A 27986-nucleotide genomic window follows, 5' to 3' on the forward strand; every position below is an offset into this window, starting at 1 on the left:
TCCTCACCTAACCTTTTGACTTCCCTCTGTTTTTTCACCTCTCCTTACTTCCTTTGATTTCACCTTGCGACTTTTGGACACCAAAGGTAGTTCTGGTAAACATAAGGTTGGGTTGGTTGTTTGGGGTGTTTGTGTGTGCGCATATGCTGGGGTGGGGTGTACTGTGACTTACATTAGCTTATGTTAAGGCTGTAGTGAACCCCAATTTCACACCAGTCTGTCCTCCCTACCCACAATGTCTCTTTTTCCCTCTTCCTTTAAGCGAGCTGGTCCTTTTTCTCATGAACTGTGCTTTTCTCTTGCTGCTCACTCTCATAACAAATATGCTTGCTCCAGTTCTTTTGCTTCCTTGTTGGCTTCCTCTGCAGTTGCAGCTACCTTCTGCCCCTTTACATCACAGAAACAGCCTCATCCAGCTACTGATGCCTTTTCCCACGCTGCAGCCTTCCTGTTTCTTTTCTGGGATTGTTTCTCTGCATGGGCAGGTCCAATTGTTTCTTTGTGTTCAACAGCTTTTGTCCTCCAAGTCCATCCCCTCCATGGGAGTGATCACAGCTACCATATCCTTAACCTTGCCTTTCTTCACTCTGCACGCTGGTACCATCGCCGATGCCCATGGGGTCTCGGTTCCATTTTCAGCTCTCCCCAAGGAAGAGGCACTGGGTATGCAGTCTGCAATTTGGGCTGGCCACTGACACCAATGCCCTTCTTTGAAGTACCTTTTCATAAAAACCTGCAGTCCCTTCCTCCTGCCAGAGTGAAGTTTATGCCCAGGAATATGCTTTCTGGGCGAGAACAAGGTGCAGCTCAGCGATACGAGTGATGCAACCGCCCTAGCTGGTCATGTGGTGGGACGGAAATCAGCAGGAAACACCATTGGTTCCTGGGTGTCCTGGTAAGTGTAATGCAAAACAGTCCCTCAGAATAGCAATTGTCACTTGAAAAATATGACTCATTTTCAAATTCTTGGCTGTTTTTACTGTATAAACCATTTGTAGGGCTCTAATGACTCAGTGTGAATACTTGCCTGCGCAGCTTGTGAAAGGCGAGGTCAGTGCTAGAATTAGTCCCGACTGGAGTCTGCCACGATGCTTCTTGTGGGGAGGCGGCCCTGAATGAAAGGGGACCCTAGGCGCTGGCAGCTGTATTCCAACACAGGGTGAAAAGCACCAAGAAGTGACTTCCAGTACTAACCTGACCAGCCGCTGAAAACAGATGCCTTTTTGTCTGGCTTTTGTTTTCAAATGGCCAATAAGAACAGATCAGCACTGGCACCATTGTCTGTAATAAATGTGTTTTCACCCAGTGGAAGACTGCGTCGTGTTGTAAACAATTATGGCACTGAGTAAAGCATAATCGATCACAGAAGTGCCACAAAGCATACATTTGCCAAAGCATGGTTCAAAGATCAGGATCCGTATAATGGAGCTAGCACACTTCAGACAGTGTGGCAGGGGAGTTGGAACTAGATGGTTCTTTAAGGTCTCTTCCAACCCAAACCATTCTATGAGTCTGTGAAAAGGAGCCATCAGGATTCTCTGGGATGAAATATAAAATGGAGGGTCTTTTTATGACTTCATAGCCCTTTACTGCTATTGCATTTTCTGCATCACAGCAGAGCTCTGTCTTCTGCTTGTCAGAAGGTCCCTCACTCCGGTAAATTGGTATTTTGTATTCTGAGTAACTAAAAAATAAATGCCATGTTTCTTATCAGATGCAGACTTAGTTTACTGTTGTGCAGTGAGAGATCTTTCTGCATGCTGTGGGTCCTGTTCATTGCTATATTCTTGAAGCTTTATGTTGGGGTCACTCTGCTAAAATCAGGAATGGCAAATTCAGGTGTCCAGAGACACCCCACAATATGTGACCAAAGGATAAAAATTTGGGTCCTACAGGGAATATTATAGCTTTCTAAAGGCTACATCCTGTGGCTGTATCTTCTCACATTTCTCCTTTTCTTCTACCCCTGGGCAGATCATCTTTTTTTCACAAACGAAAGGTTCCCTCCTCCTAGCCAAACCTTGTGCTGATGTAGGTCAAGTTAAGCTGCTTTGAAACTCTGGGTATCTATACAGCTCTTCAAGATACAGATAAGAAGGAAGTTTCTTTGCAGAAGCAGGTGGATGAAATATAAGGGGTTTTGAAGCTGTAACACAAAGATGTCTCTCCTCCAAAGAGATAAGCAGATCCATACAGAGCTGTGAGGCTTTAGGCATAAAGGTTAGAGTGTATGGAGAGAGAGGTGGTGAAGATCTGGAAAAAAAAACCCAACAGGTAAGGTAGGAAAGCTAATCCTGACTTAGAACATTTAGGCTGACCCCAAGAACAAGCCAAGAGATCAAGTCTACTAAGAGAAGACTTGAATTTGTGAGCAGCTTGTGTGTTTCATTTTCTGCTTTTTCTTTGATTCATTCTGGGCACAGAAGTTACCACCTGGCTCCATCACCACTTTCTCCTCTCCCCTGATGAGAGCAATCAATGAGACACTGAGTTTTGATTAGCTGCTTTTAACGGAAGGGTGACAAGCACCATGGTGTTCGCCTTCCTTCTGTATGCGGCTGTAATAACAAATTCAGTCTGCCCAGCCTTCTACAGTCTCCTACAGGGTTTTCTGAAACACTCTGTAGGGAAGCTGAGGTTTACATGACAGGATAGGCGAGGCCAGCTTCCTGCTTATGATCTCCTCCTGACACCCACACCGAATCGATGCCTGCAGGCTTCCCGGCAGTGGCTGCTTACATGTGGTGCTCGACAGAGATGCACCGGGTAGTTTCCACCCAGGTCAGCAGAAGCTCAGACAGACTGACCGCATCAGTTATATTCAGGTCATGTTGTCAAACTTTAAAGTATTTGGAGGGAAACATCATCACAGAGGAGTACACGGTGCACCTGAGAGGGATGAGGATTAACTAGAAGCAATAAAGGGAATATAACTAAGTGAAGGCATGTTTTCTATATTTAAGGAAAGATAATATAGAAGAACTTTTTAAAGGAAGCTTTTTCATTCTATTCATTTGAATTTGTTACCAGTATATCAACCCTGCTCACAACTGAGAGAAAATCTAACTTCGAATTGTTTATCTTCTCTAACACAGTTACCTGCAATTACGTTTTTCAATAGAGATCTCACAAACCCAAACACAGTATTAAGTAAGTTCTTATTCAAACAGAAATGTCAGAGTACTGGAGTACTTACAGCAAAACAACTCTCCAAATCTGCCACATCTAGACTATACCTTTCTGCCCCAGGAAAAAAGTCTTCTTAGAACAATTATTTTTTTATTCTTTATTGCCAGTGTGATACAGCTGAAGATGGTAGAAAACTCCAAGTATGTTTTACTTGAGCTCATAGTATGGGCATGCTACAGAAGGCTGTAATGAAATGGCTGCTAGACAGATTAGTACAAAATTAGTGAATGACATTCTTAAGATCACAGTTTTCATTGTTTTTACTGTTCTTTGATAGCATTTGTCAAACTCGGCAGAAATCCCTCCTGCCATCATACAGGGAAGTTGAGCACTTCCTGTAACAAAGGAAACAATGATCAACAGGTGCTGTCAAACCTCCTGAAACCTTCTGCACCATTTTTTGGCATTAGTTTCCGGCAAAATTTCACAAGTGGCCTGTCTCCCTTGGTCTGACTACTGGCTTGTATTCTTTCCCAAATGGATTCTTTGAAAGCAAGTAAAATGCTCATAGACCAGCAAAGCTGAGAGAAGGATAGAGCAAACTCTTGACGCCCCCCTTCTCAAGATACAGTGTAGTGGTGCAGACCTCCTCCCCACCCCGAGCTGCTCAGTACTTGGCGCAATCTCTTCCCCCTTTTCTGGGCTGCATACCTGAGGAGCAGACCAGAGCGTTAAGGCACCCCCTTAATGTGCCTCCTCTTGCTTCCTTGAGAATGGCCTGGTACATCTGTGCTCCAACCGTAACGTTCTTGTTCCCTTATTACTTGGGAACAATAGTGATAATTCATCACCTCCTGACAACCTGGCGCACCTGTGCCTGAGCTGTGCCCCAAAAGGGGGGGATAACAGAAAGTTCTGAGTCTACACAACGGGTGGAAGGTACCAGAATATCTTGTCATCCAAGCTAGGCCAAAGTGGAAAAGTACCTCACAAAAGTCAATTATCTCAGACCCTATAAATAGCAATTCTAAGTGAGACCCTTTGGAGCTCTCCTGGATCGCAGTGGGCTGTGACCAGTGCCCCCACCTCAACTGAGACACCTCTCAAGGCACAGACTTTGTGAGAATCATCTGCCGGGGCGAAGCCAGCCTTCTCCAGTCTCGACTATCGCCTGTTGAGGGATGCCCGTGCATTGTGAGTATTTACTCTAAACTCAGAGAGGGAAATCCTAACTATAAGCTAGCTTCCTTCATCCACCTCTCTACATATACGTCTTCAAATACATGCATTTGCCTTTACGAGTGTAGGTGGTATATATCACTGGGCCCAAATATCTCTGTATCTCTCTTATGTTTTATGTTTATATATATATATCTACATCTATCTATACGCTTTAAGATACCTTATAGTAAGTTAGTTTGAATCTTGTCATCTTCAAATCTGTTTCTAAATTGCTGTTTTGATCATAATATATTTTACTGAATTATTTGTAAATCTTTAAAATTAGTCAATCATTAAGTGCTGCTAAAATTTAACCTTTGATTTACCTTATACAATTAATAAATTCTGAATTGACTAAATTGTAACTGTGTCAAACACCTTCATCCGCAACATACAGTGAGAAACTTCAGCCCTAAAACTAGAGGAGGGATGGGAAACTTTTGGTCCAGGGGATGCCTACAATCTACAGTTTAATTCTTCATGTTACTACTGAGTAACACTAAGATGTCATTTGAAGTATTGCCATCCTTTGAAAGCCACAGAAACAGGAAAATATTTTGAATGAACAATTGCAATTAGTGAGTCAAGAGGAATATTATTAGAAATAATTATTCTGTACTCCTGAGCTTAAAACATTCATCTTTGTTGACCTTCACAACAGGTAGCTAAGGCATGTGAGTGACTAGTGTCTCTCAGCCACTTCTGGGATGGAGTACTGAGATACAGCCACTCTTAATTACTTAAGACCAGGAATGGAAAAGAACAGAGTAAAACTAGCCAGTAAGTGAAAGACTAGCATTATTCAGTTTGTTATTTACTCTCAATAAAAATCTCTCAACCCTGCTCATACCAGTGTTGCCTGGGAATAACTGCAAAATGTCAGGGCTGTTACTAGGAGGCTGAAAGACAGACATTTCCAACAACACGAAGCCCCGGAGCAATAGCTATGTGTTAGCTAATACCTGAGAAAGCCCTGGTAATGGTGTTTGCTGAGGGGAGGAATACATCAAGAGGAGGAAATGGCAAACAAAAATAAATTTCGCAATCCTCTCAGAGCCTCCTGTGGAAACTCCCCACTTATGAACAGTATTCATACAGAAAAGGTCGTGCTCCTACCCTCCGTTTACTTAAGCTCACAGGCACTGATGTCATAGGCCAGGTTTTTCCCAAGTTTTCTTTCAAGCCTTTGTCAGATAACACCCAGCCATTTCCTAAAACATTAATACATCAACATTAAAGTGGAAAGCAGTGAGGCTGCAGGAACTGGGACGGGCCACACGCAGGCACGTTGTTACACCACTGAAGCCTACTGATAGTTTGGGCCAAACTCCAGGCAGGAGTATGTGCCGCATGTGCGCATGCACGTGCAGCTGCCTTGCGGAGGCACACTGCAGCATTGACATCCCAGGGAGCTGGCTGAGAGCCAGCGTGAAAAGAAGCAGCATCGCACTAATTTCTTCTTCTTTTTTTTTATTTAACATTTGACAAACTTGGAGAGAAGCCCAGGCTGCAAAATTTGGATGCAAAATTCAAACAGCTCAGAAGCTGAAAATGTTCACGTACAGGCTCTTCATTTATGCCTAGTCTTTTTTTATAGGTCATACAGAGATGACTTAATTGCTCTTACTGTAACTTACAATTAGTAATACAGTGATTTTTTTGTATGTTGGTGCACAGCAGAGCTATACTCCAAAAAAAATGGCAATGTTTAAGAGTAGGTGGGCATTTGTTTTCCTTTTCAAGAAAGAATTTTCCCTGAAGTTCCTCTCTTTCAGGTAGGGGAAGAGGGGAAGAAGGCCTTTGATGCCATCAGCAGAAAAAAGTGAGAATATTTTGACCAGATCTGAGAGTTGTTTGTAATAGTGGTTTCTCAAAGTCATGTGAACTTCTGGTTCACCTTCCTGCACAGCACTCACTGACGCCAGTGTAAATTATTAACTTGTGTCATTACCAAAATACTGAATGCTTAGCATACGATTGAAAGCCACTATTAAAGTCTTGCAATTTCAATATTAAGTCACTAACTCCATAGGAGGTTCTCTATGCAAGAATTGGATTAAGAGGTAAAATCCAGCCCTTACTTTGCACTTTTTACCAGCACAGAACATTCAGCAAATCATGCCATCTGCTGACATTAGAAGATAATGGGGATTGGAATATTACATGCATTACTGTCATACTGTAATAAATGTAACATCACTCCCAAACATCCTAAATGGCCTGTAACCAGCACCTTTAACAAGGTACCAAACGCTAAGGCTACTTCCAGTTCCAAGGCACCTGCATTCATTACATCCTAGCCTAGAGATAATATAGCCCAGGGAAATAAGACATGGAGTCATATTATGAAGTTCAGAGGGATTTCAGAGCTGCAGAAACCCTAAGAAGTAACACGTTGCCAGTGTTCCTTTCCTGGAGCTTTGAAGAGTAGAGGCAGGAGAGCGAGCTGGCTACTGATGAGCCTTCCTCAGCCACACATTTCCAAGAGCCAAGTCTCAGCTCTCCCTGGGGCCACATATGAGACTGAACTGTCCTCATGCCAAGGACAAAACACGTGACTTCTCTGACCACATTCAGAAAATGAAGCTCCTTGTTTGTCCCTCTGCACTACTTCTGTCTGTAGCTAGCTTCTATTTGGCTTCTGCATGACGTGTAACAGTGACGCCATGCCTCCATGCTGATGTATTTCAGAGTAGCGAAAATGTTAAGAGACCGTGGAAGAAGAGAAATCCATACAAAAGTTAACTCTTATGAATAGTCCTTTTGCCCCAAATATTCTTCAGAAGAAGAGAGACTGTTTTATAGCACAGCACAGCTTCACGTGCATCCTGCTAACTTAGGGACACCTTCGTTTTGTTAGTCTTCCGTTCTGACATTGCATTAGATAATGAGCAATGTATGGAATAATGTGAATCAAGTGATTTTAATGTGGCTTCTGCTTCCTGCATTGATCCAGCAGTGGGATAATTACACAGATAATTGCCTTTTTAGAACAGCCTTTCAGGCTGCTTGTGACAGACCTCATTGCTCTCCTCATGTTTTTAAGTAAGGTGGTGCGGCCACTTGCTGGATTAGTAAAGACTGTTTTCAAAGCAGGGTCAAGTGGTTTTACTGTCTAAATGGGCAAATGCCATTCTTGGCCAGATGACAGTTAAGGGTCACCTATCACTCTTGAGACAACAACAGAAGTGTCTTGCTTAGATTAATGCACTTTCAGACAATACCGTGAAAAATAATGTAGATCAATGACATAATTAGCACACTATTTTAGAATTACTTTGGCATAAAGGCGACTAGCTTTTCTTCTGGAGATTTTTTCTACCACATTAGAGGGGTTTTGGCCATGCTTGTCTCAACAGATTCACTTCTAATAGAATAAGAGGCTCAATTCGTAAGGGAAGGTTTTTGATTAATTGTGTTTGTTATAGTAGCATGAAGGAGGAGGGGGGGGGGTTGAAAGTATTTACATAAACAGCATTTATACAGCACAACATTTACAATCCAAAAACGTCAGTGAGCTGCTTTGCAGGCAATGCAGAAGGGGATTGCTTTATCTTAAGTTGAAGTAAACCTGCTGTTAAAGTAAACATGCAGTAGCAACACCACCTAACAAAGGGAACATGAATAATAACTTTTCTAATTTAAGCTGAATGTGGGAGGATATAGGTAGGCAGCAAAAGAAGTTGGAAACTGATTTCCAGTGTGATTCATAGAGATTTTCAGCAGTTGCTTGCACAGGTAAATTATAAAAGTTGGCATTTACATATAGCTTTTCACTTATTAAAATCTGATGGGTTTAGGGCTTTTTCTTTTTGGCAAATGAAATACTGAAGCACAAAGTTAAGAAACTAGCTCATGGTACTGAATGTGTCAAGTGTCTTGACTTTCAGACACAGAACTGATCCACTGATTCTGCAAAATACTGCTCAACTTGAAGTGAGAGAAATTAATTGTAAGATGAATGGAATTGCCTACAGGAGTCAGAGGAGGATTTTAATAACACTGGAATTTTACCAATATTGTCTGTGGCTTATGAAAAATGGTAATCCATCCAAAATGATGTACTAGTACTTTAATAACGTTATCTCTTTGTTCTGCACTTCTTCATTACCAATAGCATCTAGAATCACTCCTTCCCTAAACATTTACCAAGACAAAGGGAGCTCCCTTGTTGCCATTACATTTCCAGCCACTTCCTCCTACATTTCTCTCCTGATTCTGTATTACACAACTAGATTTGGCAACATTTTTCCTTAAGAGAGATCAAAATTAGGTGTTCTAACACAAGAAGAGAAAACAAGAATAATCTGAATGATATCCATGGAGCTCTACTACATACAATAAATGAAAGCAGCATTTGACCCAATGCTAATATGAAGTGACTCTGAAACAGTGATGACACATGGAGAAAAATTAGGAAGCCAACAGTAATTTCCACACAGTACTTTCCACATTCTTTGGTCTTATATAGATTTCATTACCATTGCTTCTGTTAGAGGCAATGTAAAAATAAAAATAATTTCAAAACCCATCCGTACCAGTATGTCTAGAAGACCACTCCAAACCAAAAAAAACAAAAAAAAAAGCATAGGGAGGAATAGGGTGGTTGTCCATGCATAAATTTGTGTAGGGCGGATTACTAAATTACTAAATTTAATTTAATTACATTAGTTTGTTGCTTAATTCACAAATTTCAATTTGAAGCAACAATTTACTTTTACTTGCAGCTGATACCAATTTTGACCCAGCCTTTTAGAAAGGGTAATGCTGTATTATTTCAATATCATCAGTACTTTATACTAATTGTATGTAAATGGCAATAACAGACATTTTAAATTCAAGGTCTTTGCAAGCATTTTCTTTCAGCACTGTAGAATATCAAGATTACAGTCTGTCAGTACCATTCCATAAACTTTCACACTACATAACAATCACCAATGAAGTAGAGACATGTTCATTAATAAGAATTTATTAGTTTATTTGGAAGGGATCTGCAGTAAATCTTTACGGGACAAAACCAAACATTGCTCCGTGTTGAGTCCAATGTGTGCATGTTACTTCTTACAAGCGCATGACAAGCATTTTGTTAAAAACAAAAAAGAAAAAAAAATGCCCCCTCCCCCCAACAAAAAGGGGACCTCTAAACTAACAAAAAAGCAAATGGTAGAAAACTGTATTTTGGGCAAACCAAGTTAGGTCCAAACAACTTTAATAGGCACCTACTGTGGCTTCTGGAATCATTGTTGCATGCATATCTCTAGTCATATTGGATTTCTCTTTCAGCTTTGACTGGAGTAATGTGTGTTCCATTACACCAATTTGTATGTCCATCTGAATGGTTTCTTGCTTCAGTTTTGTTAAGGCCTGTTTAATCTTCACTAGAGGAGCTGTTAAAAAAAAAAAAAAGATCAACACAACAGTTCAACTGCGCGTCAGCTACTTAACACAAAAGCATTATTTTCTATAATTCACTCCTTAAAATTGAAGAGTTGAATGAACAAAAGGGTGTTCTACTCTAAAGACATGATTGTACTGATACATCATTTTTAATATGCAAGACACTTTAAATATAGAAATAGGCGATGACAATTTTCTGTCTTCTTGACATCTAAGATCTGCATAAAGATGTGCATCAACATTAAGATAGGTTTGTCAATGATGTGTTTTGCTGAGCTGAAAGCCTCATCCTGATAGCTGACTTGGGATTTGGTAGAGAACTGAAAAGAACTTCAACAGGAGGTCATGTTACCTGTAAAAAACCTATTAAAATGTTTTGTACGCCACGCGTTTTTTCTAATCCCTCACTTCCCACTAATATTGCCCTAGGTATGCTGCTGCTGCATCACATTGCTCCTTATAATTCTGGGCTCTAGATCTTATCCTGACTCTTGGCCACGCCATAATACAAAAAAAAGGTGTTGTGAGGCAAGTGAGTAGCTCCTTCACAGTGAAGCAAGGGTACACAAAATTTCCTTATACAATAACACTTACAACTACTTAAGGAAATTAGCTGTAATGGTTACAGTTAAATATGGATACAGCTTGCATATTTAGCCCTACTGTAACATGCATCAATTTATTTCTGCATTCATACTCCTTATACATTTGCAACAGAACGCATTTATCAGGAAAAATCTCAAACAACCAAATCCCAAGTCTGACACAAACTAACTCAAACAGGTATGTAGTTTTAAATATTAAAAAAGTCCAAACATCAAAACACCAAAATGAATTTTGTCACTGACTCCAGCCAGCCTTAGTCAGAGAATCTAATAGCTACTGCCAGTAACTACTACAGAGTAAAAAGGGCTTGAACCTGTAATGTGTTAATTTCTTCCAGCAAGTTGATAACTATTCAAAGCAAACACAAACCCCATTTTTTTTTTTTTTAGATTTTTACAAATAATTTACCAAAGGGGGGGAAATCCTGGAATTTCTACCTTCTGCAGACTTATGTAACCTTTTCAAAGAGGTTTAGACTCCCGATTTTCTTAGACACCTTTTAAAGTTTTAACACCAATATTTTAGACTAGTCACTCGTTCTGGTCTTGTTTTATTTTTCTTTAATAAAGGACAAATTATGTACCTGTCACTGAGAAAATGGGTGTTTGGTTTGAAGCAAAAACATACTTACCACCATCAGTCATACTGCTTCCTTTCTCTTCTGTTTCCTGCTTTACTCTTTCTAATAATTCTGTAATCTTAAAATAGATATTTTTTCCTTAATTGAACCAGATGAATGTCAAGAAGTTAAAAAAAGAAAATAAAAAATTCTCTGCTGAATAAACACATTAGTTAAAAAAAGAAATAATCTTAGTTGTTGTATATGGAGGAACAATTTTTTCCAAACATTAAGAAAATTTTAATTTGCATAAATTAATGTTGTAAAAATTACAGCAATAAGAGTAACAAGTTGGCCAAACAGCATAGCGTTACTGAGAATTTGTGCATACCAAAACAATAAAAACAACAGTGTAAGTGTTGTAGTATGATGCTGGATAAGGACCCATATTCCTGCAGACCAAGTTTCACCACATGACCATGCCAGTTGCCCTTCTGGAAGCATCAGGACTTAAGCAGGTGAAGTGGGAACCTGAGGAACAGCACTGCAGCGAAAGATGGTGCAGCAGTCAAACCTGCTGGCATCGGCACGAGTATGGGTATGTAAAATGCAAGAATGAAGAATAAAAGTGCATTTCAGCACTGACTATCTATTGACCAGTTTGCCTTTGTAGACAGTGAAGAAAAAGCAAGTATGTGATTTGAAGGTACAGTCTAGGTAATTATTTAGTATTTTTGTCTAGAATAGAAAAATTGTCCTTCATTAAGGCTTCAATAAGCCTTTTCAGTAACAAAACAGAAACATTGCTGCATTGTTAATGCATACCTACAGCAGTACTGATATCACTGAGTGGGCTGAGATTTGACTGCATGCCTGAAAGCAGATCAGCAGTAATACCCAACGTGTCTAGCTTATCTCAGCTATGCACCACTGCATCCACATAGGCTGCCCGCTAGTAACGTATTCATCATTACTCATCGGCCAATAATTTCTGAAGTACAAACACATTATAAATCTGAAGTCTTTGTAAAGTATTCTCTTTTTTTAAACTTACTTCCTTGAGAGTGAAATAGAAAGAAGCTCTAATTCGGCAGAATCGATACACTCAGAAATCTTTGTGAGAAAATTCTCGTTAAACTGCTGTGTTTATTACCTGCTGCAGTTGGACTAGATGATCATTCTGGTCCCTTCCAACTAAACTATTCTATTCTATTCTAAAAAGTCTCAAACCTGTTTTTCAATTTCTAGCGCATTCTTATGGTGTGATATAGTTGATCTGACTGTTCCAGACACTTTATTACCTTATAAATGAAGTGGGTTTTTCAAACCCAAACAACAGAGTTGTTAAAAAAAATTCTGAATTAAACAAAAGGTTGAAAAATTTGGAAATCAGGCAGTAATTCTAAATGAAATGTCATGAAGCACTCAACAAGTTGAGGCAGTTAAGAGCCTGGGGATTTTTCTTTAAATTTGGCAGAGCACTGATTTAAAAAACCAAAAAACCCCAACCAACCAAAAAAACCCCAATAGAAAACCAGTTTTAGATATTAAGATAATTTGACTGGTATGGAAAGGTTACTATTTAGTCAAATACTGCTTTTAAGTGCTTGGAAGATGAAAATTTCAAAATGTTAATTTTAACTAAAAATAGAGAGTTAAGCTTTTCTTCTTCCAAAGAATTTATGGACATCATTAATCCTCAATAACTCTGGGACACAGGGTATAAAATACAGAACATTTACCCTCTTTTACAAACTGGGGAAATTAAAAGCTCACAATAGTTTGCCCAAATTCACAAGTTAAAAATCAATGGCAGCCTGGGTTTAAAACTTAGGGACTGGACTAGATCACCTCTCCTAAACAAACAGGTGAATCTTTAACCCAGAAAGAACTGTGTTCATCAAACTGCAAACACGTAATGCCAACTCTCTGAAGATTGTTTTAAAATAAGCAAAGGAAATTATGTGAAGATGTGTTTTACCTCAGAAAGCACTCTAATCCTCTCAGTTACTCCTCCACTTCCCTCCTGGTACTTCTCTTTAGCCTGGAAAGAAACATGTTTTTTGCTGTAATGACAAAGCTGCAGAGATGTGTGCAGATAGCTCAGAGAGAACAACAAAACTTGCTCTCACACGTCCCAATTCCAGAAACTCCCCCAAAGCCCCAATGTCATTTACAGTGCTACATCTATAAGGACAGGCTTGAAACATCAGCCCCTGTAATGACTATCATTCAAAAATTTAAAGCAGTTTTAAGAATTTTAATAGCCCTAATACGTACACAATAAGAAGTATGTTTTCTAATCATTTACATGAGGAGATAAGCATAAAGAAAATTTGCCAGAATGCAGACGGAACTGAATCCCAAAACCCAGAATATTTATTTGTCAACAGTAAATTACTAACTTGATGTCTCTTAAAGTTTAATAGCAAGGTAAACAGAAAGCACAGAGGTCAAATCCTGTTATGTGTTGGTCTTATTTTAATGTCATGCCCACAAATAGGAAGGCTACCCAAATGGCAGCTTATAGAGGCCTCCTAACTAGGGGATCAAAAAGCTTCACAAACAGCACTTTATTGGCATGAAATTAAATGAAGAAGTAATCAGAGTGCTTTGTGCACGTTAGTACAAGTAATCAATATAAGACATGAGTGCTGGACTGAGACTGTAGTTTTTCCACTCATCACAGATGTGTGAATTTCACAGGGAAAGCAGAACTAGCAATTTACTAGCTGCTCAAGATTGGCAACAGATTTACATAATATTCAGGCAAAAAAACATTTACTTTCCCCTGTAGAATAGTTGAATAAAAATTGCTAGTTTAGCTTAAAAACTATATAGTTTGACAGCAAATCAGCATTTCCCCTGCTTTATATCCAACAGCAGAATTCGCAGATAACTGCTCCGAGTCTTCTTTGCCTTCACCCTTGCTTAATAGCAAGTTAATACTAGCGAAGGCAACAACAAAAGATTGGTGCATTACCTCCCTCAGCAAGGCTTGTGCTGAACGGTACTCTTGAACCAAGTGCTCCAACTGACTGTTGATGTACTTTTCCCTGCTGTTGATCTTCTCCAATGTTCTGCTGATTTCATTATGGAGTTTGTCGAGGTAACCCTAGAAAATCGTATTCTGTGGGTTGACAGTATGCAGATAGTATGCAGAGAGTATTAAAATGGTGCTGTAATTAAGAAAGGATATGGAAGCCTACAACTGAGAGAAAAAAAAAATACAGAAGTGCTGTGTTTGGTCAATAAAAAAAACATTCCTAATGTGTTCTGGTTTGGCCACCTCCAAAACACATATTTCAAGCTTTACTGCTTCCATCTCTCTCCCCCTCCCCCCCAATTAATTACAAATGTCAATGTCAGTAAATTACTCTCACAACAGTATTTGACAGTATTTTGGGGGTTTTATCAGCACTTATTTTCAGATTGTATTACTGTATTATTCTATTTTGCCCTCTGTAGTCAGGATGTACTTATGGTAATGCTATGTTAATGAACCCTAATATCCCTGTTAATCCTCACATATACAACTCTTCCCCCACAAGATATTTTGCCAGTCCCACTGTCCCTAATCATCATATGTTTCCCTTTTTAGTTTTACAGCATTAGCACAAATAAAAGTGAAGAAAAAATAAAAAACAATTTAGTTCTTGACATATATCAAATAAACAAGAAAATAAAAATGCTGGCAAATCAGTGAAATATTCTGCACGTACAAGACATACCCTAGTTTCTTTCAAAGAAGATTCAATTCCATCCTTATGCTGATGCATTTGTTCTACATGAATCCTCCAATCCTAAAAAAGATGCCATAGAGTAAAACATAGGCAAGTACAACTTTTATCTTTCTCTGGTTACCACACAAAGGCTGGTATGCAAGGCAGTGTCAGTTCTCTTTTATACTATTACCGTGTATCATTCTGCCACTGCCAAGTTCAGATCCGGAGGCACTTGCTTAACATGGCACAATTTATAAATTTCTTAAATGTCACATGTGATGCTCAGATCCATGAGCAAACACTGACATCCTCACTGATACCACTGTAGCTATGCTTTTAGATTCTGTGAGATCTTTATGGAACTATTTCGGCTAGAAACCACTCTGGGCACAAATACTGATAATATTGATTACAGCTGCACTAGCTCAGCTTGTTCTTAGACGAAATTAGTGCTTCAAATGCCCAACACCTACCAGTTCCAGATTATCAGATCTTCCCTTTCTGCTCAGCCCTTACTATTATCAGGAGAACAATGAAAAGAAATGAAAGAGGCAGAAATACCTAAACTTGTTTTTCATAGTGGGACAAAATTAGGAAAATTACTAGCAGCTTCTAGGTCATAGGAAACATACATAGACTCAGAGATGGGGGATGAGAAAAGGTGCTGTTTTAACTTGACAGGTAGGCATCTTTTACTTAGAAATCAATTCCATTTTCAAAGCTTTATCACAAATTTTTCCTTATCAGTGCAAACTTTTTACATCTCCCAGACCCAAAGCACAGCTGCAGACAGAGCTTGAATTCAAAATGAAGCAGAGTAGCAGCACTGTGGAATTACTGCTATTTCAGTATTGTGTTTCTGAACATGCTAAAAAATATTTTTAAGATTTTTAAGCTTTTGCACTGTACTGGTCTAGGTGTTAAAAAAAAAGTGATGTTAATAAATCTTTATCACTTGAAATCAAATCTTAGGAGACTTTCTTGTAAAATAGGTACCGTAAGAATACGTAGAAGGTGACAGTGTTTGCTTCAGTAAAATTATCTAATCAAGTACCTTATCAAAAAGAATGCTAAGCAAAACATAGAGAGGCACAAACCTGACCAACAAACAATAATAGAGGCAGTACCAAGAAACAAACCTGGACAGTTATACTAATAGATAAGGGCATGTGGAATGTGAGAATGTTTGTATCAGTACAATTATCTGATCTAAGACCTTGTCAAAGTGGGATAAGGAAAAGGAGAGGGAAAAAACCAAAACCTACAGAGACACAGACCTGCCAGACAAACACTAAGGGAGACAAGGACGAGGAACAAAGCTCATTGGTCACACTAACTTATGGGCTATCAAGAAACTGCAAGCATCACTTCAAAGAAGGTAAACCTGGCCGTTGCAACTGATAAGAATGCAAACGGGGGGGTTCTGGATATTCCAGAAGAGGGTTGGTGCAAACTGATGAAGCAACAGCAACATGCAGGGGAAGGAGACTGGGGAGGAACAAAGTGGGCAAGAGAGAGGAGTGTAAGAGGGGCTGGTCATGTGTAAACTGTTGCCAGTCAGTCCACTTGTCTGACTGAGCCCCGTGCCTGATCACTGCAGTCTGTCCTATCTTCTTAAATTCTTTTAAAATTATCTTTCTTGCAATCTCATGCTCTATCCCATGCATGTGAGTGCTGCAAAGACTAGGCGTTAGCTGCTGGTCAGAAGGGATATGGGGCCAGCAACTGAAATCAGACGAGGGCTGCAGGTGTCCCACACCTGTGGTGCATGCAGCCAGAGAGAGTGGTGGTCTCAGTGCCAGCTACAGTAGCAGGTGAGGGTCTCGGCCACCAAGGCAGGAGCAGCGTGTATCCCAAAATCCAGCAACTGGGAAGGACTACTGTGAGTAAAGCAAGTGAGGGGCTTGCTCAGTGCCAGCAGCTGAAGCGATACTGTGGGTCACAAGCCCATATTGTTGGTGCCAGCTGCTGGGGTGAGCACAGGGAAATGTTTGCATCTTCCCTAAAGCTGCTGTGCATGTGTAAAATTCAACAGCAGACTTAAAAGTGAACTAGCCATCAAGTAGTAGGCCCTGGATCCAGGCCCGGGTATAAGGCAGGCAGAGGGTGTATGCTGGTATTCAGGGGGACTCACAAATGTAGAGTGCCCTTAAGACGAGCGCATGAGTGTGTGAATCTGCTTGCTAGCAAGTGTCAAGCTGGACTAGCTGGCAAGTAGAAGAGCAGTGAAACAGTGAAGAGGGCCCAGGATCCAGGCAGGGGATCAGGTAGACAGAAGGACCATGCCGATAGCTGAGGGATCCATGAACGTGCATGTGCTTGTGAATCTAGAAAGAAGGCGGTGTGTTCTTTCACTACTGAACTCCAATCTTAATTAGCTGAGGAGGAGGAAAGGGGGCCTGGCTGTCTATAGTTATATGTTATGGGACTCCTACAAGTGCTGTTGAAAACTGGGCCTTGTTTATGGCAGTTTGTGTAGCTGGCCATGTCAGTGTCTTCTGTGTGTCTGTGTGACACGTGCTTCTGAACCTGCAAACAAGAAAGAAGCACCAGCTGCATCCATCAGTCTCGGATGGGGACCCGCAGGTCCCCAGGCACACACGGCTGGGCTGCAGCACCTGAGCAAGAGGAATTCCCAATCCTGGAACTCCTGGAGGATACAGCCACTTACAATGTCTCGTAACAGGTACAAACAAATCCTGGCTTAAAGCAGCTGCACACTTAAATGTGTGCCATCCTTCAGTCACAGGCAGTTACACTAATTTGAAGTGAGGCTATCCCCCTGCATAGGACATGCACATAACTACCAAAGGACTGGTAGTTCTCCTGTCTCACTATCTCAGAAGAGCACAGCTGAGCATCTCCACTATTCTCTTCCAGAACAAAACAAAGGCTGGTAGATAAAATGTGCTTATGTTGTATGTGGGGTTTTAAGTTTGTGGAAGACTCAATATCTTTTGTTGGCCTGGTGACAATTGTTCATGATTTGTCAAACTTTGGAGTTTAAATAAAAACAACAAACACCCCCCAAGCACACCTCCCACCCCTGCCCAGGACTTTACAAATAAGTTCTAGTTTCTAATGCCATTGATTAAACCATTAACCTTTTCCTGGTACAATGTATATATGCACCACATAGGAAACAGAACATTATGTTTTTCTTGTAGAATGAAAAAACACCAAACACTTCTCTCCAGTTATTTCTGAAAGCATGATAGCACAGAAGCTAGAAAAAGAAGAATCCTGTTTTCATGTTAATTTTGAAATATTCCTTAAAGCCAAGAGATGGCCCACTAAACTGGAAGTTAGTAAAACCTCAGTTCTTACAGTGGCTTTAATTTTCCATGTATGTCTTTATTAAGTTTTAATTTCTTAGTGTGAGAATCAAGCATGATGTTCTCTGTAACAGATGGGTTTGCTGAGGTTCAGATAAAGATGGCTCAAACTAGGCAATTCTTCACATAAAAGAATGCAGCATAGTGCAAGACAGGCAAGCAATTTAACAGAGAGTTGAGAGCTTAGCCTATTTTTCGCAAGATAATTATCTTTCATTGAATTCTGTACCACTGTTACAGATTGCTCCAATACCCCAACTAGCTGGGTCACAACAAATGAACAATTTCAATACCGCAATGATCTGTGTGTGCTATACAAGCTCCTAGAAAGGTTTATGGCGATGCCAGGAATAGCAGGAGTGTGTCCATGAGTCCTAGGTTTGGACTTTGACTTGCCAAAAGTATATGTCTACTTCTAAGCTGCTCATTCTAGACTCCTTGGAATAGACTATAGAGAGAAATAGTCATTTCTAAGAAATGATGAATTTCATTTTGAGGTAATTATCTGGATAGGTAAGTAAAATCAGTCAAAAAAGTACTTTCTTCTTTTTGCTAAACAAGGAGAGCCCACAATGACTAGATCAGAGGTACAGACCTACTTTATTGCCATTTAAAGTTCAGCATGATGAATTCCATGCAATCAACCTTTCATGTGGTTGACAAATTGAACAGTTGAAAGATAAGCAGTTCCTCAGCTCTCTTCTAGGAAGATGTTTTAATAGCTGCTAAACTGAGGATATTATTTTTCAGAAGTATGAATACATTGGAAATGTTTAACAGTTTAAGAAGTTTCCACTGAATAAATACCTGGAAATAAATACCTGGAAATAAGGTGCCCTGTAAATAGCAGAAAAAATATTGGAAGAAAACCTACTGAAAATTATTGCTTCTAGGGTCAAAGTAAGTGACAAAGATTCAGACACGATAGCGTTGGAGAGCCCATTATTCACAATTCTTGGCATGACCAAAGAAAAAAAGTTGTAAATGGAAAGTAAACAACACTGACTGAAATCACACTTTAATCACCATGTGTACATAACATGCAAAGCCATTCTCGTATACCTTATTGTCAGTCCTGACTGTAACTTTCAGCTGTGGAAGCACACGTTCCACTTCTAGATTCCACTCTGCTGCACCTGTTGTGGACTGTAAAATCTCTTCTTGCTTTGCAGAGTCATTCATATCCTGTGTAAAAATCACAAAGTTTATATAGAAAATATCATCATCATGCACAGCAAGACCTGTTAGAAATCATGTTACAATGGCTTACAGTGTTCATAGTCAGAAAAAAAATTTCTATCCAGAATGATCTAGACTACAGATAGAAGATTTCTTTAATGGCTTTGAATTTATAAAGACTAGAAATTAAAATAAATATATCTTATCTTCATATTTAGAATTGAAAATAATTAAATGTATATAATAATAAACTATACTACATTCCACAAATAGCAAGGGGGGGAAAATTGTAAGACATTCGAGAAACTAATACCATGTTTCCCTAAAAGCCTCTGCAAAAGTTTCTTGGAAATGTTTCCAGCAACCTTATAGTGATAACAGTTTAGAAACTGGATGTAGATTTTTCTTGTAAAATGAGCTGATTCATTTCAGTTGGAATGTTTTTTCAAGTTTAGACTACATAAGGACTCTGACATTTAAATCCAACAGAAATAAATTGCTGCTACAGATGCAAAAATCTCTCAAGAGAGGACTGAAGGGTAACAACTTACTGATCTGTATGTTTGTGCCTTCAGAACATTCAGGTCAATAAAATTGTCTTCATTGTCTGACTCTTCTTCCTTAAAAAAAGTTGCAAAGTAAGACTTCAGTAAGTATTGCACAATCTTTCTCCATAATTTTATTTTGCAGGACAAGGAGTATTAAATTCTAAATTTCTGACACAGAGAGTTTATGATAATGGAGCTTGTGTTTACTTCAAGTCTTATGAGGAGACACAGTATCTGGGACAAGCTGAAAGATGAAAGCTATCTCATATTTCCCTCAGGGTGCCACAGTATGTAAAAACTAAACAAACCCCCCCCCCCCAACTTAAGCCCTCTCACATCAAATGGGCCATTATCAACAATTGTATGGTAACTATAATTTCTTATGTGTTTCCTAAAGCTTTGCATTAAAAATAAAACCAAACAAAAAACCAAACCACAACCAGACCTGAACACAGTTTTCAAGATTATGTTTGCACTACAGATTTGGAGCTGCAGAATAATGCCACATTTTAAAAAGCGTGCAGAATGATACGATTCAAAATGAGGTAATCGATTTGTTTTCTTGCCCATGATACTATGCACTGGCTGATGGTTTTATAGAATTACCTATTAGAGTCTCAAAATTGCATTCCTCAGTGATCATGATTAGCTCAGAGCCCATCACTGCATAAGTCAAAGATGCTTTTGCTGCGTGTTACCCTCCATTTATCTATACTGAATTTCACCTGCCATTATCACCCGTACACTTCATGCTTAGACACTTTGTCCTTCTGTAGCTCTTCTAGTAGCCATTGTCTTTTCCACCAAAGTCAAATTTCATCATTCACCCCCTTCCTAGACAAATCATGAATGCTGAAATAACAGAGGTCTTAGTGTAGAACCCTTCAAGACACAGTGAAAACCTGGGAGCTTATTCCTGTACCTCACTTAGTTTTTAACTGACAGGGACCGATTTATTTTCTTCTGGCATGTTTGACCCCCTAGTCCCCTGAATACTTGCAAGAAATTAATGATGACTAGATTGGGACTATCTTTTGCTAAATGGACAATGTATATTTGTACAGCACTTGGAAAAACATATTAGAACACTACCATAACAACAACAAGACTAGTTATCAGAACTGGGGAACCAAACTGTGCAGCTAGTCTCACTGACTACTGTTCACCTAATTCTCCAAGATTAACAGAACTAGGCTCGTCTCTGTCAGCCTCATCAATTTCATTCAGAAGAATCAAAACCAGAAGAACAATCAATGAACCTCATCGTTAGCATTTAACTACTGAAAATACTGCTAAATTCAATTATGGATACAGCTAATACATCCAGGATGTATCGATATATTGGCAGCAACAATGGACTGGGGGAAAAAAAAATTACATCAGCATATAATCAATCCCTGTAGAACCATTACAGGCTCTAAAAAAATGGTTATCCACTTGGTATAAACCTAGCTCAATGGTTTTATTAACACACAAACTCAGAAGAGCTAATAAAATGTTAGTTGTGAAAATCATGGCCTAAGATACTACCTGAGAGCAAATCCAGAGGTTCTTTGAAGGGTTTCAACTGTGCTTAAGATAATTGTTTCCTCCCCACTTCCCAATTTAAACAGCTTAGACCTTAACAAGACACAGAAAAGAGCAGACAGCTGACTGTTTTCATATTTAAAGCTTTTAGCCCACAGCTTACATTTCTGAGGCTGGTCAAACATGCAACACAGAATGTCTCTTTTTGTTCTCAGAATTATTCAAGACTTTTTTCTGTGGAGACTTCAAAGCTGATAAAAATGCAACCAGACAGCCACATCACAATATCTGCATATTGTATGAAATTTAAGAATAAAAGTTTGGATTTTTTCTGGGCTAATAAAAATGAGAAAAATAACAATACTTCGGAAAACTGTTAGAAGAGGAAGAGAAGCAAACTCTTCAACTGCTACATTCTTGTAGACTACTGTGGCATATAAATTGGGACTATGATCAAAACCATATGACATTACTGGCACTTTATTTCCAACTTTTATGACCTTTAATTTTTCCCAGGTACTTGAAAAATGTGAACACAAAAATGGGACAGTTGTGGCATTTTCTATCCAGTATTGCTCGGCCTTAATACTCCAGAAAATTGTCTTCTCAATTTACTGACACGGCAAGTAAGCACTTCCAGGCTCACAGCTTTTGATATTTTTGTTTTGATCTACATTTATTTTGCACAGAATCATCAGCTTTTGGAGAAATGGGATGTGAAACTAAATTCTTTTTGCAGTTTTAATTGTCTTCAGCTAACTTGCCTCTCCAGAAAAAGTTTAAGTCATCAGTAAAAAGACTGACTTCGAGGAGACTGACAGAGGCCAGTGAAAATTACAATGTCTTGTGATAACATTACACTACCAGAAAACAAGGAGACTTCTACTCTCATAAAAATCATCTTCTGAGAAAGTCAATCAGCAAGAAACAACTTCTGTTCAACATCCATCCATCATTAAGTCCTAAAAGCATATTTGAACTTACAGGTGTATTTCATAGGCTGTTTCATAGACATGACAAGTTCACTGTAATTATTATAGTTAAAAAGCAGGATTAAATAAAACAGTTCATATGCTCAAACATTGCCATCTTGTTGGGAAAAGGTATTTCAAAACAGAAGGACTTATTATGCAGTCAGAAGGGAAGACTGGATATTACCATTTCATTCATGGAATATATAGCGATAAGCTGCCATGACCTTTCTCTACAGAAACAATTCTGCAACCTTTATTTAGGTGGTTTTAAACAAATGCTCAGTTTCCAGTTGTTCTTCTCCATCTACCCTGTTCCCAAATCTTAAGATCAACTAAGTACCAAAGTTACTGTTTCCTCTTTGCAGTGAAATCCAAGTGACAGTAGTGAGCACTCCTCTTAATTAAGCACTGGGCAAATTTTAACCAGATATTAGCCAATTCTGTAAACAGGGATTGAAGTTTCTTTTAACATCAACAGCTTGTATCAGCAGAATACAAACAAGTCTGAATCTATTAAATTTTAATGTATGGTTAGATTCCACTTCACTTTAACTATAAATGCACAAAAGAACATAAGCTCTGTCCCAAAGAGTTAACAATCTTATCTGAAAGGAAACAAAAAACTCTACAGAGAAGCTGACGATGCAGGAAAGGAGACGCTGGAAAAAAGTGCGATGGAACAGGTAGTAGAAAAGACTTCTTAAACAAAGCAAAACAAAATGAACGGTGAGAAAAACTTCCTCATAGCTGACCAATACTAATATAATCAAAACCAGTTAGGTAAACCTACCACGACATCCTCTTCCAGTTTATTAAGCTTTAATTCTGCATCATCTTCTGTTATTTCTTCTTCTTCTAGCTCTTCGGTTGGATATGCTGGCCTGAAATTAGTTCAGAGAACAGCAGAGCTTTTAAACACAGTAAATTGGAAATACCTCTGTAAATTGCTCCTAAGCAAGCAAAGCATGAATGATGTGGAATAGGACTAGACAGTGTCTCACATGCTTAAACAAATAAAATTTATGCTCAGCCTTAAAAGTCTTTGTTTATCTTAAGACTGTCTTAAAAGAGAGGGTTAGTTAGTTACCAAGCAGTACAGTACATTCAGACTGCAAAGACATCGTTTTCTCTTTCAGTCTAACCTCTTAAAATTTAAGTGCAAGTTTTTGGCTTACAGTGGAATTTGTGTACTAAATAGAGGTAACAGTAAATACTTCCAAGGTAGAAATTACTTTGCTATATCCATTTCAAAACCCATCAGAGGGAAGGAATGAAATAAAGAGAACTTTTAAACAATTTTTCATATACTTGAAATTATCTGACATCTAATTTCTCCTAAGATTTCCTTTGGATTTAATAGTCAGTTACTGTACTCTACTTGTAACGTGATCACATACTGTGCATACCTCCAACTGAAGAGGTCAAGATTGATTGATAGGACCTAGAAGAATATTAACATGTTTGAACTCAACTGTCAGATTAACAAGCAGATATGCATAGGAAAATGACAAAAAAAAAAAAAAAGAGTAATCAGTCAAATCTTTATTAATTAGCTAAATCTACTAACGGCCCAAACTCATCCTTGCTGGTAATAGAGTAAATTGCGTGAAATTGCTTTAGGAACTAATTTATCCCACTGCTTCAAGCCTAGTTGAATCTTGCATCTCATGAAAAATCAAGTAAAACATTTTTGGTTATTACTATGTTTTGTCTTTACAACTTACATTTGTTTGCTGGAAAATAATGCATAAGGGAGGATCTTAAAAGCGTACTATACCTTTTCCAGCTAAAGCCAGTGTGTTTCAAGGCTTCTTCAGCTAAACAATCAAGAACATAGCATGCTTGCTCTCCGTAACCTGCCTTTAATTTTGAGGGAGGAAAATCCACGGGCCTTCCCTAAAATAAAAAGATATACTGTTTACTAATGGCTACCCATTAATCAAGCTTCCTCTTAGGGAGTTAACAAGATTTACTACACTAAAACCAAAGTGTCCATTGTGTATGAAGATTTTACCAATGTTAATTCATATTCTTCCCCTATGCAGCTTCAGTCAGGCAACAGAAGGGAAGACAGAACAACCCAAGGAACAGATGCAGTGTAGAAACTCTAAAGCACCTGGTAAAAGGATACTCATGGGGAGCAGAAGAGTCAAAAGCTGCAAGGGAGCTAGATGGTCAAGCACACAAGTGACATGCTGACAAGGCAAGAGGAGCTACATAGGAACTCATGTACTCAGACTTAACCACCAGCTTTTCAACACTGCCTTGTTTGTTCCAGATTTTATTTATAAAATGTTTTATTTTTATTTATTGCTGTCCTAGAGAATAAATATCTCAGTTTTTAATCAAGTAATTTCTTTAGAGAACAGTGTTCTTAATATCATTCACAGCTGTACAACAGTGTTTGTGTATATATATATATGTATGTATGTATATATCTTCCATAAGATCCATACTTCCTGTAAGTTGATACACTCTCCTGACCTTCTGGTGTGGTTTTTTTTTTTACTGTTGAAAAAAATCCAAGTAGTTCCTGGCAGTTTATGCAACCTTTTACTCCTTAACGAAAAAAAATGAAGAAAACATGAACACAATTCTACACCGTTTCCTTCACTATGAATTATACCATCGACCTCGGCAGGAGCATGATCACAAGCACTATGAAAACTTTCAAGATAAAATCTTTGTGAATTATACCACTATAAATGAGCAACATATGTGGCACTATAAAAAGTAAGCCTGATTTAATCCGTTCTATGAATTGTGGAACAAAACTAAATGGAATCATATATTACATTGTAAGACCATTTTTGCAGTGCCAGAAAGTTAGCAAGTAGGTACACACAGTATAAACTTCCAATTAACTAATTAACATGGTACAAACTTCTAGATAGGAAAAGTCTGTCCAGTCCTTGGGAACATAATCTGAAGGTGATGCGCGTGCTTGAAACACACTTGGGAAAACAGCATGTTCAACACTTACAAATGATCGCAATTCTGAGAGTACACTTGATATTATGGCATTGGGGTCATCATATTCTTGTGGCTGTTCGAAGGGATGTCCTGCTTTAGTGATCAGCCAAGCAGCAAGCGTGCAAAACATAAAGAACTGCTCACCAGGATTAGTGGGCAGTGCAAAGTAGTGCCTGTTTAAAAAGGGGAAAGAATGGTAAATAAAGATCTTTTGAGCTCCTGAAGCTCTTACACCATTATAGGCCAGCACAGGCTAGAAAGCAGTTTCTTTAACTGACTTTCTCAGAGTGATCCATTTGAACTAAATTCAGACTAAATTTTCCATGTGCTGCTCATCTGTTTCCTACTTTGAGTAAGCTATTCATCAACATTAGACTTCCAAGGAATCAAATGGAAACTGGGTACTCCTCTCCCCTGCCAGCAGGATTATACAGCTTCAGTTAAACACCACCAAATTAACATTTCCACATAAACCCAAGTTACTCCTCTTATTTACCTGAGCAGTTTCAAATCACAATGAGCTCAATTCTGTTCCCATTTAATTTTATGGATACAGAGTCCATCCCATCACTCCATAAAACATCATCACTGATTAATTAAGAGCCTATACAATGGATTGATTCAAATGTCCCTTGCATAGCATAAAATACATAAAAGCTCAAAAGAATCAGAAGTCAAATATCCGCAATCACCAATAACTTGTAGGCCATAAATAAGCTAAGATTTTGCTAAATATCAGGCATTTTTCACAGGGCAAGTGATTTACAATGCAAGACAAAATTTAAATTTGAAAACCATCCTCTGAATACTTTAGCAAAAGTGATTGATAACTACTGTCAACACCACACAGCAAACAACCTACTCCAAAACCAAAATTAAAATGATCCATTGCTAAAGCTTTATACCTTTACCCATGACATTGGAAGGCAAGGTGGATTTATCTCATCTTTCATGTACTGTAGAACACACTGAAAAATGGTTTAGAAGTGCATATCACTCTCCATTAAAGGGAGCTTAGACAAATAGCTCAAAGAAAGGTATCTGTATTTGGGTATATGACTATACCTCTTTAAAACTAACTAGCTAACGAACTAAATATTGCACCAAATGACCACACAAAAACTTGAAAGGCACTTCCTTGAGGAGGGGAGAACAAATTTACTGAAGCCTCATTGCCTAAAGATATGTGTCCTCTGCCTGCATACTGTCCTCATCCATGGCATTATACCACAGTAACCTCACCTCCTATTCCCTCCTTAACATCCCCAAATACTCTTCCTGACAAGAGAAATACATCCAGTTTCTTTTGCTCCAGAGTTCCCCAAACCTCTTCCCCTTCCCACATTCCTCAGCTACCAGGTGGGCAAGAGGCCGGTGTACCTGAATCAGTGCGTAAGCTCAGATCAAGAGCATGTTTTTGAAGTGATCCCTCCACCCATCCTCACCTACCATGCTTTGGGTCACTTTAGAGAGCAAGGTACACAAACTGGATCTATCTTGGATGACGCTAAATTGAAAGGTGTGGTCCTAACAAGAATTCAGTCCATAAAATCAGACCACAGTTAGTCCCCCAAAAATATGTATCATGTGCACACTGGATTCTCGGAACCAAGCGCTTCCCTGTACAGACACGGCTGCTCGCTAAGGTGGACAAAGGTTTGCCTCCTTGCTCCAAATGTACCGATGGTCCAACAACTGGCTAAAACCATCTTATGGCCACTGAGCTCATACTTGAGGCTCTCTCCCAACATGAGGATAATTTGGACTATAGTTCTTCCCCCTACTAAACTGTTGCTTATAAAAAGCTTAACTGTGGGATATGCTGCTGTGCAACCTGGCTGAAACTGATGGATGGATTTGAAAGTTATTTGGACAGATGGATAGTGGGAGTGCATTGGTCTCGTTTCCCAAGTTTCCTCTCTCCCACCATAATTAAAAAAAAAAATTCTAACATATGAAACAAATCTGTATTAGATATGAAAAGAGACTTAAAAAAAAATGGGTCCAAGCCCCCTTACACATATACACACCCCCAAACAGTTGCCCTGAACACAAGAAACTCATTTAGGGCGGAATTATTTTTTGCACAGATGCACTGGCATGCAAATATTCAGTACCCGCTGGGGGCAGGAAAGGTGCAGTGACTATTTACTTATCACATCTCAGCCTTTAGAGGGACCTCTCGTTTTGAAAGCTTCAAAAATCACATGGGAAGCAGTGAAGTTGACTGGTTTTTATTTGACCTAGGCATCTTGTCATCAGAGAGCAGTTCCCTTCTCTAATCCCCGACCACAGGAGCGTAACCGCCCGCTGGGATTTCTTCCTGCTAACACCCTGGGTGCGCAGCCGGACGCGCACACCCGCGGTATCACTGTCCGACGCCTCTCCCTGCAGCCCGGGCAGCTGCCCACCCTCACGCGTGGAGAGACACTCTCCCGGCCCCCCGCCCGCAGCCACACGGACGCCTTCCGGCCGAGGCCGCCGCCGCCTCCAGCCGCCCGCGGGCCAGGGGCACCTGGAGAGCGGCCGCATGTTGTGGCGCCGTAGCGCCTCCTCCTCGTAGTTCAGCAGCTTCAGCTTGTCCAGCAGGTCCTCCATCAGCACGAACATGTGATAGGCCGCGCCCGGGCCCCGCTCCACCGCCGCCCCCTCCTCGTCCCGCTCCACCGCCGCCCCGCGCCGGGACCCGCCGCTACCCGCGGCCTCCTCCGCCATCTTGGAACCCCTCCGCCGCCGCCCGTAACCGAGGCAACCGTCCCTACCAATCCCCGCCTGCCTCGGCTCCGAAACCCGCCTCCTGCCCCAATCACACA

The 27986-nt window shown here is 39.6% G+C and overlaps 1 protein-coding gene across 1 annotated transcript; it reads right to left on the reverse strand.

The window, feature by feature from the left end:
* Nucleotides 1-9303: 9303 nt before the first annotated feature.
* On the reverse strand, nucleotides 9304-27890 carry IFT57 (intraflagellar transport 57). Its single transcript, XM_054813634.1, has 11 exons — nucleotides 27689-27890; nucleotides 25184-25346; nucleotides 23978-24096; nucleotides 22991-23081; nucleotides 19703-19771; nucleotides 19035-19157; nucleotides 14644-14715; nucleotides 13896-14027; nucleotides 12894-12956; nucleotides 10985-11051; nucleotides 9304-9737 (listed from the first exon to the last, which is right to left on the reverse strand). The coding sequence occupies exons 1-11, from the start codon at nucleotides 27886-27888 to the stop codon at nucleotides 9559-9561; spliced, it is 1278 nt and encodes a 425-aa protein (XP_054669609.1). The 5' UTR covers nucleotides 27889-27890; the 3' UTR covers nucleotides 9304-9558.
* Between the last annotated feature and the right edge of the window lie 96 nt (nucleotides 27891-27986).

Source organism: Grus americana, chromosome 1 (genome assembly GCF_028858705.1).
Source record: "Grus americana isolate bGruAme1 chromosome 1, bGruAme1.mat, whole genome shotgun sequence".
Lineage (NCBI taxonomy): Eukaryota > Metazoa > Chordata > Aves > Gruiformes > Gruidae > Grus > Grus americana.